The 18,653-nt window shown below is 36.0% G+C and overlaps 1 protein-coding gene across 2 annotated transcripts in view; it reads right to left on the bottom strand.

Annotated features, from left to right (window-relative positions):
* LOC129218298 (cytochrome P450 3A5-like) overlaps positions 1 to 18,653 on the bottom strand; it is an 84,728-nt gene that overhangs the window by 13,698 nt on the left and 52,377 nt on the right. For both annotated transcript variants that reach the window (XM_054852532.1, XM_054852533.1), the window contains exons 10-12: positions 15,314 to 15,425; positions 5,957 to 6,045; positions 1,109 to 1,249 (exon numbers count right to left, since the gene is read on the bottom strand). In XM_054852532.1, coding sequence (XP_054708507.1) covers positions 1,109 to 1,249; positions 5,957 to 6,045; positions 15,314 to 15,425 — 342 coding nt within the window. The remainder of the gene's footprint in view (positions 1 to 1,108; positions 1,250 to 5,956; positions 6,046 to 15,313; positions 15,426 to 18,653) is intronic.

Genomic DNA, 18,653 nt, shown 5'->3' with positions numbered 1-18,653 from the left:
GTTCATAAAGTATTAAAAGAAAAGACCCGTAACAGGTTATGCTTCAGGAAAAACTAAAGAGAAACTCTATTTTCTCTACTTTTTTGATACTAAAGGGTTATTTATCACAAGACTCATATGTCTTTCTTATTAGAACCAAATATTGTTCGAATGGTTATTCTATGTATTAGGACAAAAACGTTAGAGCTCCAATGCGTAAAGTATAATTGCACCCAATTAGCAATATATTTTATTAACATATCGTTGAAATTGATTTCGTAGGGGTAACTTCTAATATGTAGGTAATATAAAATTTGACCGTTTTTTTTTGGCGTCCTATCATTTTTTTTCCCACCACCACCCTCCGCACCATCACCGTCGACCGGCTCCTTACGATGCTGCTTCTATAGCGAAAGCCCTCTCCAGGTTGCATCCATGTCCTACACACATGCGCATACATACACAACTACACACACACATGCACACACACACACAAACACACACATACACCTACACACATACACACATAAACACAAAACATACACACAACTACCCACACATTCATGCCTGCACACAGACACAAACACATATGCCTACACACACATACACATACCCCCCACACACACATTCATATACACAACTACCCACACACTTATGCCAGCACACAGACACAAACACACATGCCTACACACACATACACATACCCCCTACACACAAACACACATATCTCCCCACACACAAACACACACGCCGACATACACACACTCGTGATTGCGAAAAACATAATTTGAATTCAAGATGTCAAAATTCAAATTATTTATTTATTTATTTATTTTTTTTGGTGATTCCAAATAGTTATTAAAAGTTGGAGCTGACCTCTTCTTTGACCGATGCTTCCCATTGGTGTAATGCACAAGAAAAATATTTGAAGACTTCTTTTTTCTCCATTCATGATTAAAATGTCTAAGCTGTAAATTCCTGGACGATATATTTCCCGTATAGAACGCAAAATGTGTCAAGGAGAAATATTTTGAAGGAAATACTGTCAAAATGAAATCTAAACATTTCGGTAATAGTCAATTGAACAGGTAGACAAAGACGTTTCTCTGGTGACAAAAGTTTTACTTGCCTGTCTGGATTAAATTCCTCCGGATTATTCCAAAATGTGGGATCATGATGCAGAAAATAAACTGGTACTTGAATACTTGCTCCTTTTGGAATTTTGAGTTTTCCGTAAACGACATCTGTCGAGGCCTCACGATTCACAAAGCTGCATTAAAAAATGCAGTAGTAAGATGTTTTAAGAGCTTAATAAAATATTTTAATTCTTCATAAGCAGAAAAAAAAGTTATTGAGCTTAAAACACAAAAGTAAGCGCATCTTTAAATAATTTTTTTCAGTGTTAATCAAATAATAATCGGAAATAAATGCACAAAATTTCCCATACACACACAAATAAAACCTCACATTTGAAGGAAAAATTGTATATTCAACACAAAAATAAATAAGAGTTTATTCTATTATGAGAAAACTTCTGAAATAATAATCATTTACACCTTAAGGATAAGACTTGGTGAAAGGAATGTTTGTTAATAAATATTTGAGTTTGTTGTCAATATTCGAGTCTGTTATTGATGTTTTACTTACTTTATTGGTGCATTTTGAATTAGGTATTAGTTCGGCAATTTCCGTTATTGCCATCAGTTTTACAGAAATGAAAGAGCTATTTATCTTTCTCGTCAATTAACGTTTACTTTCACTTTCACTGAAACACTTTGATTGAAATTTACTTATTTGAAAAACAAATATGCTGTATTAAATTAATAATAAAAAATCATCGAATAATAGTATTTTATTTTTAATTTTAAGCTGGATTTAAAATAAAATATTAATAACTAAACATATTTACAATTTTTTCTGATGCTGTATAAATTGAATTGAAAGAATACTTAAAGAATAACGAAAATGTTCATTAAAAACAAAAAATCTTCCTAGTGCGAGATTTTGTCGGAAAAAAGAAGAAAATTTTTTTTCCCCGCGCGCGCGATAACTTTGTTACAAGAACATAACATACTGACTTAACAAAAAAAATCTCTGTTATTGCTTAGCTCTAAATGCAACATTTTTGTTTATGTGGTCTGAAAAACATAAAAAAGGGTTGATTTTAAATTTATCACGAAGAGAAAATATTTCAGTTATATATAGTGCTGAGGATTACGTGTGTCAATTTTGAAACTAGATTAAGGCCTTAATATAGTCGAGGTACTTATTAAATCTAGTTTTTATTAAATATACACTCAGGAACATTGAAAATAGCACACCAAGAAGAAACATTGGATCGAAGTGAAATTTAATATACAGACTAATACGAATGAGAGATACACTTGATCCCAAAATCTAGTAAATTAACCCATTCTTTGCCCCGGCCGATACAGGATCGGCCGCGCAGTTTGTGTTAATACTGCCCCGGCCGATTCAGGCTCGTCGCAAGAAAATGGTCCCTAACTGCCTTCGACGAACCTGTGTCGTCACGGCGTTTCTAGCAGTTTTTGCCTCGGCCGAATATGTGTCGGCGATCCTTCCAGGGGCAGAACCCTGTTATTGCGTTTCTCTGTTGGGTTCTGGTGCATTTAGGGGAGCGGTAATCAAGCTCTTTTCCTTAGACAAAAGGGACGTAACTTATAGTATTTCACGAAACTTGTTGTAATTTATTTTATTTTACTAAGATATTAATCTTTCAAGTACTCCTGTGATGTATGGGACACGTATAATGCTTCAAATAATCAGGCATTATATTTTTATCTTTTCGTGGAAGCTTTGTTTCTTAGCATTCTATCATTTGAACTCCTAATGAAGTGTGAAAATATTTCCTTACACATTTAACAATATTTCTATGCCTGAATAAAGCAAATAAACAGAATTTTTTTTTTCTTGTTATTAAAAATCCACCTTCTTACACAAGCAACCTTCACTAAATTGTTCAAAATCCTCAAATTTTATAATTTATTTTACACAACATTTTTTAAAAATTATCTTACACATATTAATTTTGTACGAGTATGTTTTTTTTTAAATTATAATGTGTTTACTACGCTTTTTATTTATTTGTATACTATTATTATTTTTTATTATTTATTTATTTTTAAATCGTGATAATTTCAAACTTAAATTTTAACTTTTTATATTCACGGCATTCTTTGATGGGTTTTTAGTGATACAGTTTTGAATATTTTTAATTTCGCAAACAAAAATTATGACGACCGCATTGATTATACGTAATAGTTGACCCTGCAAAACATAAAATATGTACTACAGTAAAAATGAAATAAAATATCTTGTTCTTTTCGTTTTACTCATACGAAACGAAACATTCCTTTTCTCCCTTTCTTTTTCAGATTTTATTTACTGTTTTAAAATAGCTAAAATGTTTTAACTGCACCTTCTTTTATGAGATTTTAAAAATAAAAATAAAATATTTGGTTTCTTTTCAATAATCAAGTTGCCTTAATTAGTAAATAATCCTATGAAACTAACTAAAATTTATCCAAATATGTTTTAAAATAAGAAAAACAATCCGACTCGATTTCAAGCAAGATTTTCTTTTTTTTTCTTCTGAAGACATGTTCTCAAATACAAGCAGTAAAGCTTGCTTTGAAATTCCTTTCTGATTCAAACTGTTTTGTTGTAAGAAAATAATGTGGAAGGGTTGACCGCAAGACACCAAGGGGGACATCTCCTTAGGGAATCCGCCCAGGCAGTCTCTGTTATTCCTCTCTCAGCTGGGGGCTTTTAGTTGCATGCACAAAAGTATCCTTTAGGGAAATAGGGGATTAGCCGCAAGTTTTGATCTTTTGTAGTCATTTATCTTTAAAATACTTCCCACGCTTGAGCAACTGATATCTGGACACTCAGAAGGGATTTAAAAGTCATCGCAATTACGGTAAAAGAACCGAAAAGCAGGGATGTCTCTGTGTTTATTGGTCGTTTTGAAGGGTCACAATGTATCAAAAGGCACCGAAGAATACTTTTTATCCGCTTAGAAAATCATTCCCACAGTTAAAGCGTTTTTGTCCATTCAAATGCTCCCCTTGCTCACAGGTTGGATCAATCAGACAATTGTTTGAAGAATGTTTTGTTAAGCCCTTTTGAAAGGTATATCATCTTACATTTAAGAGTTTTGATTTCTTAAGTGTATAAAAAGAAAAGAATGATATACTGAGATAAAAGCAAAAAGAAAAATAAATCAATAAAATAATTAGTGTTATAAAAATAATTGCTTTTCGTCCTATCCTCTATTGTTTATTATTTTCCCGTTATGTACTGTGTAAATTTAATGAATATTTCAGCACATATTAGCAACCTTGTATTTTATTGCACTATTTAATTCAGTGCCAAAAAACTAATAAAGTGAAGCGATTTTCGAATGCAAGCTGAACAGCAAAAACAACATTAAAATCCCGAGAGCAAAATAGGGAGAAAAGCGCTATTACAACGTAGCAAAAAGCTACTCCGTTCGTTATCTGCGGCATGCGCGTTAAGGGGTTTCTGGCTGAGCATGGAGTGGGTTAAACAAATACAGGCTAAGAAAGAAGATAAGCACAGTGCTACTTCAATAGCGCGTTGGACCCCCTTTTGCTGCAATATAAGCCGCAACACAGTCTGGCATTGAGCTAATTAAACGTCTGATCTTATCCTGAGGCAGATGGACCCACAAATTTTGAACAGCCACTTCTAAATCGTGCACAGAGAAGCACGGCGGCGTCTGGCGTTTCAGCTGATTCCGTACATGCTCCATAGGGGACAAGTAGGGGGAGCGGGCAGGTCATGAGAAAGTCCCAAAAGGACGCAAGAAGTCTTGGGCAACTCTAGCTGTATGCGGCCGAGCATTATCTTGCTGGAAAATTGTCCCTGGGAGACCATTTAGGAACGGTCCTACATGTGGTTGCAGAATTTCATTAATATAACACTGCCCTGTTAAGGTTTCAAGTACCACAACCAGAGTGAACCAACTATCATAGGCTATGCCCCCCCCCCCAGACCATTATACCCGTGGTGCAGGCAGTGTGTCGTGCGATAGAATGGGTGGAATTGTACCTTTCTCCAGGGCACTTCCGCATCCGTTCGCGGTTATCATCTAACCCCAAAATAAACCGGGATTCATCACTGAACACCACCTTTTGCCAGTCAGTGACATCCTACATCGCTCTGGCTCCGCACCATTCTAGACGGAGTTGCCTATGCTTTGATAGAAAAGGGAGTACGCGAAAAGGGCGCTTTGACTGCAGATTCAGTGCCGCAAGACGTTTAGAGATGGTTCGGGGAACAACTGCTACCACTACGTCTGCTTGTAAGGTGGAACGAGTCACTGTGGGATTCACGAGCCCCGATTGCAAGACGATCCTTCGATCCTCTCTCCTCGTCGTCTTCCTGGTCGCTCCAGACCCGGTTTTTCGCACATGGGTACCATCCCATGTCCTCTGCCTCCAACAGTTTCTAACGGAACACTCCGAACGATCCACCTGGACTGCAACACGGCTCGTTCACCAGCCCGCAACTCCCTAAAAGCCAGGTAGGCATCCTTCCCGAGTGAAGGATTCCTACCTGTCTTCACTCATTAAGGTTCTCCAACAATCGGGATGTAGTCAGAACATTTATAAATCTTAAATTGTGCACTGGTTTGTATAGCACCTTTTTCCCGATTCCGCCGATACTGTAGGTAAACGGTCATACGTATTGACACCAAACTTGGATCATTTGCATATCAGATGTCATTCTTCTTGCATGCAAAGTTTCGCGATTGTACCTTTCTTCTTTCTTGGGGTGTTATTTTTAATGTTCCTGAGTGTATTATCACATTAGAAGAACAAGTACATATCTAGATGTTTAGTGCAGGCGTAAAGACTACGCTTAAGGAATTTAATGTTGTGTGTCCTTTATGTAATGAAATACAAATAGTACATCAGTATATTGTACTTACAATATAATAGGCGGGTATAATCGTAAGGATTCGCTGAGGACTTGATCTAAATATTGAAGTTTGTTCAGTATCTCGTAGGTGAGTCCTTCCTAAATAACGAAGAAAAGACAAAAAGCGTAAAACTTTAGCCTTCCCATTTAACTAACCGTTTAATGAAAATTTTTATTTTGAAAGAGAGAAGCAATCAAAAATTTATGAATTGATTATTGGAAACTAAATAACAATTTCAATTGTATACACTTGAAATTGTTATTATGTAACGTCAATGCACATTTGTTTAACGCATAAAGTAACGTTGACAGTTATATTAATGCTACCAAGGGGAATATTTGTACTGTTAACATTTGTTCCAGATGTTTTTTTTCTGCAAGTGTCAAGGCTTACCTTCTGCAATTAAAAATATCTCAATTGAATATAAAATAAATAATAATATTAATGAAAAAACTAAAAAACAAAACAAAATAATAATGAAATCTAATATATAAAAATCTCCTGTCACGGTATTAGTTATTGAACTCCTTCGAAATGGCTCAACCGATTTTTATGAAATCTAATATGTAAAAATATCCTGTCACGGTGTCAGATATTAAACTCCTCCGAAACGGTCGATTTTTATGAATTTTTTTATGTGTATTTGTTAGGTATGAGAATAGGACATAAAGCATGTTCCATATGGCTAGGTAATTAGAAAGTTCCTTTTTAGAATTTTTTTTCGCGACGCTCCGGCAGAATATAGCCTCACTAGATGACGCTCCGAAAACTCTCAATGATTTAAAATTTTATTTATTGCCATTCACTATTTAAAACAAATAAAATGTTTGAATAATTTAAGCAAGGCTTTTGCAATGATTTTCAATTTCGCTCTTTGATTCTTTTGCACGGGTATTTTGATAATTGGAAAATTAGCGATTAAAGAATGAAAGGGTGAAACTTTGGGGTTATAGGTATTTTTTGATTCTCAATTTGAAAAAAAAAAAAAAATGGATAGTGACATTCCGATTATACCTCTGGCAGTTTCGGCGCGTTAAGGTGCATTTTTTTTTGGGAGAGGGGGGATGCACCATGTGAAAATAGCAAAACATTTCTCATTTTGCAATTCTTGCCGAAATATGATTTAATGATGACATCGCATTATACATTGCATCATTTGACATTGCAGTAATTTTACTGGATGGATGCAGAACAGCTCATTCAACATTTAAGCTGCTACTGAATATTCAAAATAACCCAGACGCAGTGTACATCAAAAGGTAACGAACACTCAGTTACTCTCTTCAAGCCATATTTGGCAGCAAAAAATGTGGAGATTGACGATTTAAACTTCGAGATACGACCTGCCGATGTGGTATTATGCAAATCGATCGATACAGTTTGCGATTCTGACGAAGCTGTAAATTATGCAACAGAGTTTTTGAATTCTAGAAATAATTTATGTGGCAGAACAATGGTGCCGGGTTAGCTCGTAAATAAATAAAAACTGTCGTAGTCAAGGGCGTATATAAGAGAGGGGCTGAAGGGGCCCCGGCCCCCTCCAAAATCTTTTTAAAAAATTAAATAAAGGTACACTGGTGTGCAAAAGTTAACGACGAAGTCGAAAAATTAGCATATCAGCTGAACGAAGAGGCAGAGCGGACAGAAAGACCAATCAGGAGATTAAGTAAGGTGATGTACGGTAGCACATGCGCAGATATGCAGGCAGACGTGATGGGGGAGTGTCTGAGTAGTATAAAACATGTTGTCGGTGTAAGATCAGTATTTCTGGCAAAGAGATTGCACGCCGTATAGCAGTTAAAATCACACCGAGTTGCTGCCTCAGCGAGAAATGGCGAATAATCAATCTGTTAGACGACATCTGGATGCTTTTCCCCGAGGTCGAATCATTGGGAAGTTGGAGGAAGACCGCAGTGTGACAAGTGTGGCTGCAGAGTTCGGAATTGCTCACAGCATCGTTTCACTACTTTGGAGACAATTTCAAACTACAGGAACAGCTATCCGGGGGTTCAGTAGTGGTCGTCCACAAGGAATCACAAACGCAGATGACCGGTATATTGTCTTACAGGCCAGAAGAAACAGGCGGCAGACAGCGGGAGAAATCGCTAAACACACGACACAGGCGACTGGACGACCGATATCGCGTTTTGCCGTGGCCAGAAGACTGCACGGTGGTGGTGTGTTTGCACGACGACGCCCTATACGGTGTGTACCTCTAACGCCTGCCCAATGGAGAAGGCGTTCTCTGTGGTGCCGGGAACACCGGAATTGAAGAGACAATGAATGGGGACAAGTACTCTTTACAGATGAGAGCAGATTCAGTCTGAGTAGCGATTCTCATCGCATACTCATCTGGAGAGCGGGGAAGCCGCAATCATCCCTCGAACATCATTGAAAGGGACAGGTATGGAGGTCGCGGTGTTCTCGTTTGGGGAGTCATCATGCTTGGTAGTCGTACAGACCTTCACATCTTCGACGCAGGCTCAGTCAACGGGATCCGTTAGTGTATCGAGATTCTTCTTCCATATGTGCGTCTTTTTAGAGGCGCTATGGGTCCGCAGTTCCTTTTCATGGACGACAATGCACCATGTCATCGCGCAGTAGCTGCCGAACAGCTCTTAGAGAGTGAGGATATTGAACATATGTAACGGCCGGCACGATCTCCGGATCTCAATCCCATCGAGCATGTATGGGATTTTCTAGGCAGACGCTTGGCAGCTCGTACCTTACCACCAGTAACGATTCGGGAGCTTCGATTGGCGCTGCAAGACGAATGGGCAGCAATGCCTCAACAACTCATTGACACCCTCATTCTCAGCATGGGCAGACGCTATGAAACCTGCCTAGCAGTCGGGGGAGATCATATCCCCTTCTAAAGACCGGATGTTTCTTGCTGGACACCCATCACAGGGATGTTTCGGGCCTTCAGTCGCATTGCGCTCCATGCTACTTTTTCAATAAAGCCTCTTTTGATCCCTCTGATTTCTCTTTTAGTAAGTGTTGCTTACATTACACATGTCCTTACGTATTGGGGATCTTACGGTATTAAATGTGTTGATTTGGAATGCTTTTGTACAAAGTTTTATTGAAAAAACCGTCTCGTCCTTAATTTTTGCACACCAGTGTAGTTATTTTTGGTTTTAGTTGCTCACAAACAATTTCCAAATTTTTAGCAACCAAAAAAAAAAAAAAAAAAAAAAAAAAAGGGAATAAATAAATATGATAGTGATAACTACAGTAAAACCTCCCTTATCCGAACCTCGATCAACCAAAACTCTCCGTTAACCGAAGTCGGTTTCGTCTTCACTTTTTTTTTCACTTTCTATCATCCAAAATTTTCTTTTAACAAACACGCATTTTTAGAGTTTTTTTTTTTTTTGTCTCACATTCGTTTTGTATGCAAGCAGTCCTTTTCAAACTAAGAGTGCAGATAACACTAAGACGACGTTGGAGAAAACTTTTGCCGAATTTTTCAACTAGCGCAGATGAAAATGCTACAGACGTTGTGAAAGAGAGTGTTGCTGAATTATCAAGCCTTTTTAGCACAATGAAAGGTTTTGAAAATTGTGAGGATAGAGAACTCACAGATTGGTTGAATTGTCTTCCTTCCAGTTGCTCAATGATGAGGAATTGATAGCAGCATTCCGAAATTTCTCAGAAGAAGAAGATGATGAGGATGAAGGCGATAGTGATTCCGGAGTAAATAAGATCATTAACAATGATGCTTTTGAGTGTTTCTTAAACTCCCTTGTTTGATTGGAACAATACGAACTGTGATTCCTCTGAACTCATGCTTTAACAAAACTTCGGGATAGAGCTGCACGGAAAAAGGATGGCCAATATATACCAGGTGAAGCTTCCATTGAAACGATTGTAAGTTTTCGTTTCAGATATAAATTTATTATTAGTTATAATTTTAGTCTATTTAACAAATAAAATAATCATAATAACAGTTTAAAGACGATAATACATATTAAACTAAATTTTTATAGATGAATTCTCGATTATCCGAAAATTTCGATTATCCGAAGTAGGTTTGGTCCCAATTACTTCGGATAATCGAGGTTTTACTGTATTGTAATACGTTAGATCAGAGATTTCCGAACTGGGTGCCGCAGGAAGCGGTGCCCATGGTAACAATAATATGTATATAACACTAGATTAGGATGCCTTGAGAAAATTCATATTCTTCAAAGGCTGCCGCGAATCGTTAAAGTTTGGGAATTCTGCTTTAGATGGCAACAGGCAATGGTGTTCAGAACGGGTCAGAGGATCCGTACTCCATATTTAAGAAAAGAACGTGTCTTGGGAAAACGAAGCTACTTTCACAAAAAGAAAAGCAAATAATGTTAGGGAAAAATCTCAATTCTTTCAAAATAAATCTTTAAATTAAAATGTTTTTAACAGATGCAGTTTATTACTTAGGAAAGTAAGTTCCGTTCTCTTCGTCCTCCCCGCCCCCCCCCCCCACATTTTTTTCTTCCTTGTCTTTCTAAAAAGAAGGGTTTTCAAAATCTTTCTCTCTTTGACTCTCGTCTCCAGCTAGAAATTTAAAATAAGTTTTAGTTGTTCGGTTGGACTAATAATGGAAATGAATGTTCTAAAATGCATTTATTTAGGCGTTTTTCATTCTTTTCTGGAGGAGGATCTTTGAATCAATCCCTATTCACTAAGGTTACTACCAAAATAGTCTGAAATTGTTCCTTAAGATTTCAATTTTGAGAAGTTGCGGAGGGATCTCTAAAACCACTCCTTACCTCTAGACGTCTTCAAAGATGACCTGAAATTGCGTTTTATCTTTCAGGGGAGGATTCTCGAGCTATTCCTTTCCAGAGATTACCTAATGTTGGGAAAAATCTGAATTACTTCTGAAAAGAACCTTAAAATAAAATTTTCAAAAGTTACTGACTGTTGATCGGGTAATTACGTCTAACACCTCCTTATCTCTTTACCCCTTCCGCCCCACTTTTTTTCGTTTTCCTAAGTCTTTAAAGTGCTACACTTCGTAAGCCCTCTCCACCCACTAAAACCACTAAAGAGCTTCTCAAACCTTGTTTTCAGGGCTTCAGTGTCGAAAAATTTCCAGGGGACAATTACCAAACGTCTTGCCTTCTAAAAGAATCGAGAATCGTTTAAGATTACTTTTATGGAGCTTCAATTTTGAAAAATGGCCGAACCCCAAACATTACCAAATATGGTCCACAGTCGCGTTTTTAAGACTTCAATTACGATCAAATTTCAGACGAAGGTCTGACTGCTCCCATAAGAAATTTGAAGATGAAAATTTCACAATTTCGAAAAATGTAAAGTGGAGAGCGTTTAAATCCATCCCTCCACCTAGTATAATTGAATATCTCTTCGTTTTTCAGGGTTTTTGGGGAGAGCTCCAGAACTGTCCTGCCTGTAAAATTATCGGCGTCAGTCTGAAACTGCGTTTTTAGAAATTAAATTTGGAAAAATGGGCTTAGGGATGATGAATTTCGCTCTATTTTTTAAAAAAATCAATCCAGGGCAACTTGAAAAAGTCTCATTCCTCTCATTACACTAACTTTAACAAATATAGCCTATAATGGCGTTTTTAAGATTTCAGTTTCTAAAAATTTTTGCAGAAGGGCCCCCGAATTTTTCCTCCCCGTGGCATCACCCAGAGAACGTCTAAAACTGAGTTCTTCGAACTGCAATTCCAAAAAAATTTTGGGGGAGGACCACCGATCTATTCTTCCACCAGAAGCGAGAATTTTTTAAGAATGCTCCCCAAAAACTATTTTTTGGTTGCGGCAATGAATGACAGTATAAAGAGGACTAACAGTATGAAGTCCTTTCCCCGCATCGAAAAAATGAAAAGATCAGGACACTGTTACTCCAGATTCAAAAAAATGAAATTACAAAAAAAAGTGTGTGTGGGGGGGGGGGGAGCTAATCTTGGTTGTTTGGGCCCCCTCTAAATTAAAACATATATACGCCACTGGTCATAGTGAAGGGAACACCACCTGGAATTGGAAGCACTTGAACATCTTAGCGACCTGACAACTAAATACAAAAAAAAAAAAAAAAAGATTAAAAAAAAAAAATTATTGGCAATGAAATTTCTTACTTTACAGCACATCAATTGGCAGTAAACCCAAAGAATTTTTTTTTTATAGTGTGTAGTTATCAAAAATTCAGGAACAATAATTATATACATAATTTAAAATGAACTAACTTTGTTAAATGTTATCCTGCCACTTAGAGTAAATTTGAGTCATGTCAGAAATGTGATGTAAAATGAAATATTTCAATAAATTTAGTGTAACGGGAATTTTTTTTTTTTTCAAAACATATGTATACAGTGTGTATATGTTTTGAAACGGACCGTGTATATTGTACACTCGGTCCATTTTTATTTTAAATCATTCGAATGATTCTACAACTTATCATATTACACATAACATTATAACACAGTGGAATAGAGAGATTAACAACTTCAAATTAGTGTCCGAATAGTAACTTCAGAACTACTGAAATGTATCACACCTCAGCGAAGAAAGCGACACCAACTCAAAATTTGGGAAAAACGTATTAGCTGTTGATTTGAAATCTAAATTTAATTATCTTTCTTTCCACTCAATTCGCATAAAGTTAGCTTATATAACTGTTGCGTTCTTCTTCTTCATCAGCACAACAGCCTGGTGCAGGCCAAGGCTTTCTCCGTCTGCTTCCTCCAGGCGGTACGACACGTTACCAGGTTTCTCCACCTGTTCACTCCCAAAATTTTTAGGTCCTTCTCCACACTATCCAGCCACCTTGTTGCTGGTCGTCCCCTTCTCCTTGTACCCTCAATCTTCGAAAAAGTAAGCTTTTTAACCGGGTCCAGATCTGCACGCCTAAATACGTGCCCCAGCCATCTGATTCTATTGGCTTTAATTACTCTTATGTTGAGTTGTCTGTATTTATGGTATACTTCAAAGTTATTATAAACTTCTCCAAGCATCATTTTCTTTTACTGCTCCAAAAATTGACCGAAGGATCTTTCTTTCAAGAATGAGAAGTCTGTTTTCCTCTGTTTTATTAATTACCCATGCCTCACTACATATAACTGTTGCGTAGTGGTGCAAAAACAATGTAATCAATAGCGACACATCATTAAAAGTTCATACATAAGAAAGAAATTTTTTTAGCTGTAAGTATACATTTTTAATTTAGACAACAAAAACTAACCAGTAAGAATCACATTTTTTTTACTCGGGTTATTATAGTTTAGATCAAATCACTTCAAACTAGTATTGAGTAAAACCTTGATTTTCTCCAATGTTTTTTTTTTTTTTTTGAGTTGTGTCACTTTCCATGCTGGGGTGTGATATAACGAGCCGTGTACACTGCCGTGGGAAAGTAAAACGCAGTAACTGAAAATTTTTAATTTTTTAAATTTATTTATTATTTTTTTGTGTATTTTTGTCATCTACCTATAGTACTTTAGCTTTATAGTACAAGCTTGTTAATTGGTTTACGCTGAAAATAAAGTGTGAAGAAAAGGTCAAATTTCAACATTTCCCTATTGTAGTATGGAATTTAAAACGCGCTTTTTCAAATATATCAAAAACTCCTTTTCGCAGATACTACTCTTTACTTTCCCACTGTAGTTGCTGTCTACTTAATTTCTAAAATACAGTAAAGCCTGTCTACAACGATACTGTTGAGACTTAAAAAAATATTGTTATAGACAGGTTATCGTATAGACAGTTTGATTATTCATGCTGAAATTTTACTGGGACCGAGGAAAATATTGTTATAGACAGGTTTATTGTTATAGACAATATCGTTATACACAGGTTTCACTGTAAAGCGTAAAGTGCTAATTCTTGTAAGCAACTGAACCTTGTGCCAGTACACTGTTAAAACTACAGGTTGCATTTGGCACCTTTCAAGGGTGAAAAGCTTGTTCACCAGCGGCACCTTATACGGAGCCGAAATTGCACCCTTAACGCGGGCGAAAAATTGGCACCCTCAACCTAGGGCGCACCGCGGTGAAAAATGGAACCGTTTGGCAGAACATTGGCACCCTTTCTGTTTCCTGATACTGACCTCCAACCCCTCCTCCGTGTTGTGTGCATTTTTGGATACAATGGTATAAATTATTATTTATTGTTTTGAGTCATAAAAAACTACGTCTTAGCACATTTTTCACATTGAATAGCTCTGAAAATGCTTAAACTTGTAATTTTAGGCATTTGATCACATTTCAACTTTCCAACATAGTTTAGAAGTGTTCATCACTTTAACTTGTCTGTTCGTGCACTAATTTTCGCAGCACGATCGTACCGAAGATGAAGGGCGTATGAATTTGTAAATCATTGACAGGAAAAACCATAAGTATTAAATTATATTGCAATCATGGAAAAATAAAATCGTTTCATAAACGTTCAAAATTTTAATCAAGAGCCACATATCAAGAGCCGTACGTATACATGATTCGACTTGAGTTAAAAACATGTTTGAAGCGTATATTTCCGCGGCCCTTACATAGATAATCATCATGGATGTTCTTAAATTGTATTTTAAGTACACATTTTTTATTCACATTTTACAGAAAAACTACTTTTTGTCATTATTTTTTCAATTGTTCATTTATAATTACTATTTTAATTTTTAAAAACAGCGAAAAGTTTCCCTTTTTCTTCGTTTGTTGGATCGCTAAAATGAAATTGGCGGCCAAACTTCTGAAAAACTGGGGTGGGGGGCGGGTAGCACCCCTCCCCCACACACTCCTTTGGTGACGGCCCGGCGTAGTTCATTTTGCTCTAACTGCAATGCGCATTTTTATTGACTTTTTTTTTTTCTACGGAAGACACATTTTTGTTTTGTTGTAACTGCAATTCATCTTTTTATTAAATTCTTTTTCCTTCGGGGTAAGGGATAAAGGCTTTGGGGGACAGCTGTCGTTATTCTAATAGTGAATAATAATACTACACGGAATATGCTTGTGTTTTAGGTTAAAATATGGGTGCAATTAGTCAAACAAAATGATATTTTTTAGCTTAGGTAGGAGATTTTTTATTAACTCAAGGGACTTCTTTCAGTTTCATAGCCCTGGCATCGCCGTGTTGCTATAACTAGTAAGAGATAAAAACTTTCAGTTTAAATAACAATTAATGTTACCAATTAATGGCGCTAATATTAGATGATAACATAAAGGGATTAGGGAAAGTTAGAACTAGGTGGCGAATGATGCTAGTTTGTTAATCGCCACTTCTTTTATTCCGTCACCACGCGTTGATTGACAGCGTGTGTTAATTTTTAATAATTAATACGACAAGAATTTTGTTTACATTGCAAGGGTGAGAGAAACAATGAATTCTTTTCGTAAGAAACTATTGAATTGCTACTCACCTCAGACCCTTGTATGTATTCATTCAGTTCAGAACGGATTTTTTCTTGAACTTCGGGATGATGGGCGAGCAAATGTGTAGTAAATGCGAGTGCTGTGCTAGTGGTTTCATAGCTAAAATTTTGCACATAATTGAAAAAAGTTCATAAGCTCTTGGGTAAAATACTGAACTTAAAATATATTTATATATACAGACAAATTATCAATATGACAAATTATCATTCAGTTTAGAACGGGTTTTTTCTTGAACTTCGGGATGATGGGCGAGCAAATGTGTAGTAAATGCGAGTGCTGTGCTAGTGGTTTCATAGCTAAAATTTTGCACATAATTGAAAAAAGTTCATAAGTTCTTGGGTAAAATACTGAACTTAAAATATATTTATATTTACAGACAAATTATCAATATGACAAATTATCATTCAGTTTAGAACGGGTTTTTTCTTGAACTTCGGGATGATGGGCGAGCAAATGTGTAGTAAATGCGAGTGCTGTGCTAGTGGTTTCATAGCTAAAATTTTGCACATAATTGAAAAAAGTTCATAAGTTCTTGGGTAAAATACTGAACTTAAAATATATTTATATTTAGACAAATTATCAATATAACAAATTATCATTCAGTTCAGAACGGATTTTTTCTTGAACTTCGGGATGATGGGCGAGCAAATGTGTAATAAATGCGAGTGCTGTGCTAATGGTTTCATAGCTAAAATTTTGCACATAATTGAAAAAAGTTCATAAGTTTTTGGGTAAAATAATGAACTTAAAATGTATTTATATTTACAGACAAATTATCAATATGACAAATTATCATTCAGTTCAGAACGGATTTTTTCTTGAACTTCGGGATGATGGGCCAGCAAATGTGTAGTAAATGCGAGTGCTGTGCTAGTGGTTTCATAGCTAAAATTTTGCACATAATTGAAAAAAGTTCATAAGTTCTTGGGTAAAATACTGAACTTAAAATATATTTATATTTACGGACAAATTATCAATATGGCAAGGCGAGGCGAAGGATGTAAGGGGATATTGTTACTAAGCCTTTAAACATTTCATATGAACAGCCTCAGAAGGTCTGGAGCGTTTAACTCCAAACTTCTGGCTCCCAGTAAGAAAAAAATGTGTCAGGTTACCAGAATTAATTCTGGAGTGTGTAGTATCATTGTTTTAGAAACTCAACTTGGTTGGAAGAACCTTGCACTATGATTTCAGTAGAATTCAAAGCACATGCGTAAAGATCAGAATCGGCACAGAGCAGATAAACTCTTTATTAGCGAAACAAAAACCGGTTTCTGAGGACGAGCGGTAAAATCTCTTGCTTTGCGACCTGCGTGTGAGATTTGCGTTGTGGGTTCAGACACCACTCAGGTTATTTTATCTCTTAGTGCTCTGAAAATGTCTTGTTTCTATTTTATCTATTTTAAAATAAATAAATAATTAATTGGTGTATATTGGTTGGGGGAAAAACATGAACTTGATCAATATTCAACAAACAAATAGTTAAAAGCAAGAGCTGTAAAGCAAAGAAACTCTGAAGAATGAAAGAGCTGTAAAGATGTTCTTGGATTATTTTTTTTATTACTGTTATAACGAAATTTCAAGTATTGTAACCTACTAATTTATTTTTGTACTTTCAATTTAAAACGCATAGAAAGAGTATATTATTTGATCATTTAATATATATGGATAATTTAAACCATCGAATATTTAACTTGAAGTATAAGTTAACTTATCATTAAAAATGAGTAGAGAGTTTTGTACCTTGGGACACTTTTCATATTTTATTTTTCGAAGTCAATTATTTAAATCAAATTTAAAATCTAAAAGTCACTTTAAAATACCTAGATATATGTGTAATATGTTTTTTAAAACTTAGACAGTTTGAAAATAAAATATTGCCATCCATTTAAAATAAGAATTCCAAATTGTCCCAAGGTACAACATCCTATTGTTCCTTGGGACACATCCTGTTGTACCATGGAAACCCTTCAGGATTCAGGAAAGAGCCATAGACATAAACCAATATTGAGTTAAAAAAAAGAAAAAATATTTTTTTCAAGGTAATGGATTAAATTATGAACAATGAATCATTAATAATGAGCTAACGTATTCTTATCTATCATTAAATGTGTTTAAAAGACTACATCAGATTAGAACATTTTTCAATGTTTCTAAACATAGCCTAATTATTAAGAACCTTGCACATGTTGCACCTTGGGACGTGTCCTAAGATACAATATGTTTGGCTGTCCCGAGGTACAATCACCACGTGGATTAGGAAAAACCAAACTGGTGGTCAATCTAGATGCACTATCATTAGTTTATCATAACCAAAATATTTAAATTATTTCTCTTTTATGACAAAATAAAATTCATTTGATTTGTTTTTCAAATACAAAGACAAAAATGGAAGAAAATATTTACTTTGGAGTCATGAAATTTTCTTTCTCTCACAAAATCATCAATTTAACTCTTTTTATGCTGATTGTTACTATGGCCCCATTGAGTGGTAAAGGTTACTGATAGAAAAAACTAAAAACATGGCTATTAAAAATAGATTCTTAGAAATTAGCAGTGTCCCAAGATACAACATTCTCCTCTACACTTTCGAGAAATTCAGATGAAAGGTTAATTTTTGCTAATGTTATAACCTTTCAAACGATTTCCCTGTAAGCATACAGAACATTCTGATGTAACCTTACGCAGAAATTAGTGAGACGTGACGCTATGGTTACATTACCATGGTGTAATCTTCCACAAGCTATGCGTAACTTTGCACGAGTTAAATCAGTTAAGTTACTCCAGAGTATTGAAGGTAGTTAAGCTGCCTCTGATTTTATGGAGTAAGGTTGCACAGTTTTTTTTAGTGCTGACTCTTGAAACTAACTGATCCAGGTATTTACAGGGTGTTTCAAAATGAATCGCGGGGTTTTAACATGTTATAATATTTATTACACCAAACTTACAGCCACAAGTGATATATCAAATGAAAGAGAAACTCAAACAGTTTTGTTTGTTGGCATCAGTGCGTATGCGCGTGGAATGTTTCTGCTGCAATCCGCTAGAAAGCGCTTGTAGCAAAGATGGCGACTAAAGAACAGAAAGCGTTTTGTGTTTTACAGAAAAACTTCATCTTTCAGAAGATGGTGCGCCGCCTCACTGGCATAATGAGGTACGCGATTGGCTTAACCTAACTGTACCCGACCGCTGGATTGGCCGTAAGGGGCCTAATGACAGGGCTTGTTTCCCATGGTCTCCACGGTCACCCGACCTAACGCCGTGTGATTTCTATCTTTGGGGGTTTATTAAGGACCGTGTCTATGTGCCTCCACTGCCAGCCGACCT

The sequence above is a fragment of the Uloborus diversus genome, chromosome 3 (genome assembly GCF_026930045.1).
Source record: "Uloborus diversus isolate 005 chromosome 3, Udiv.v.3.1, whole genome shotgun sequence".
NCBI classification, from domain to species: domain Eukaryota; kingdom Metazoa; phylum Arthropoda; class Arachnida; order Araneae; family Uloboridae; genus Uloborus; species Uloborus diversus.
This window is presented reverse-complemented; position numbering and strand designations above follow the sequence as displayed.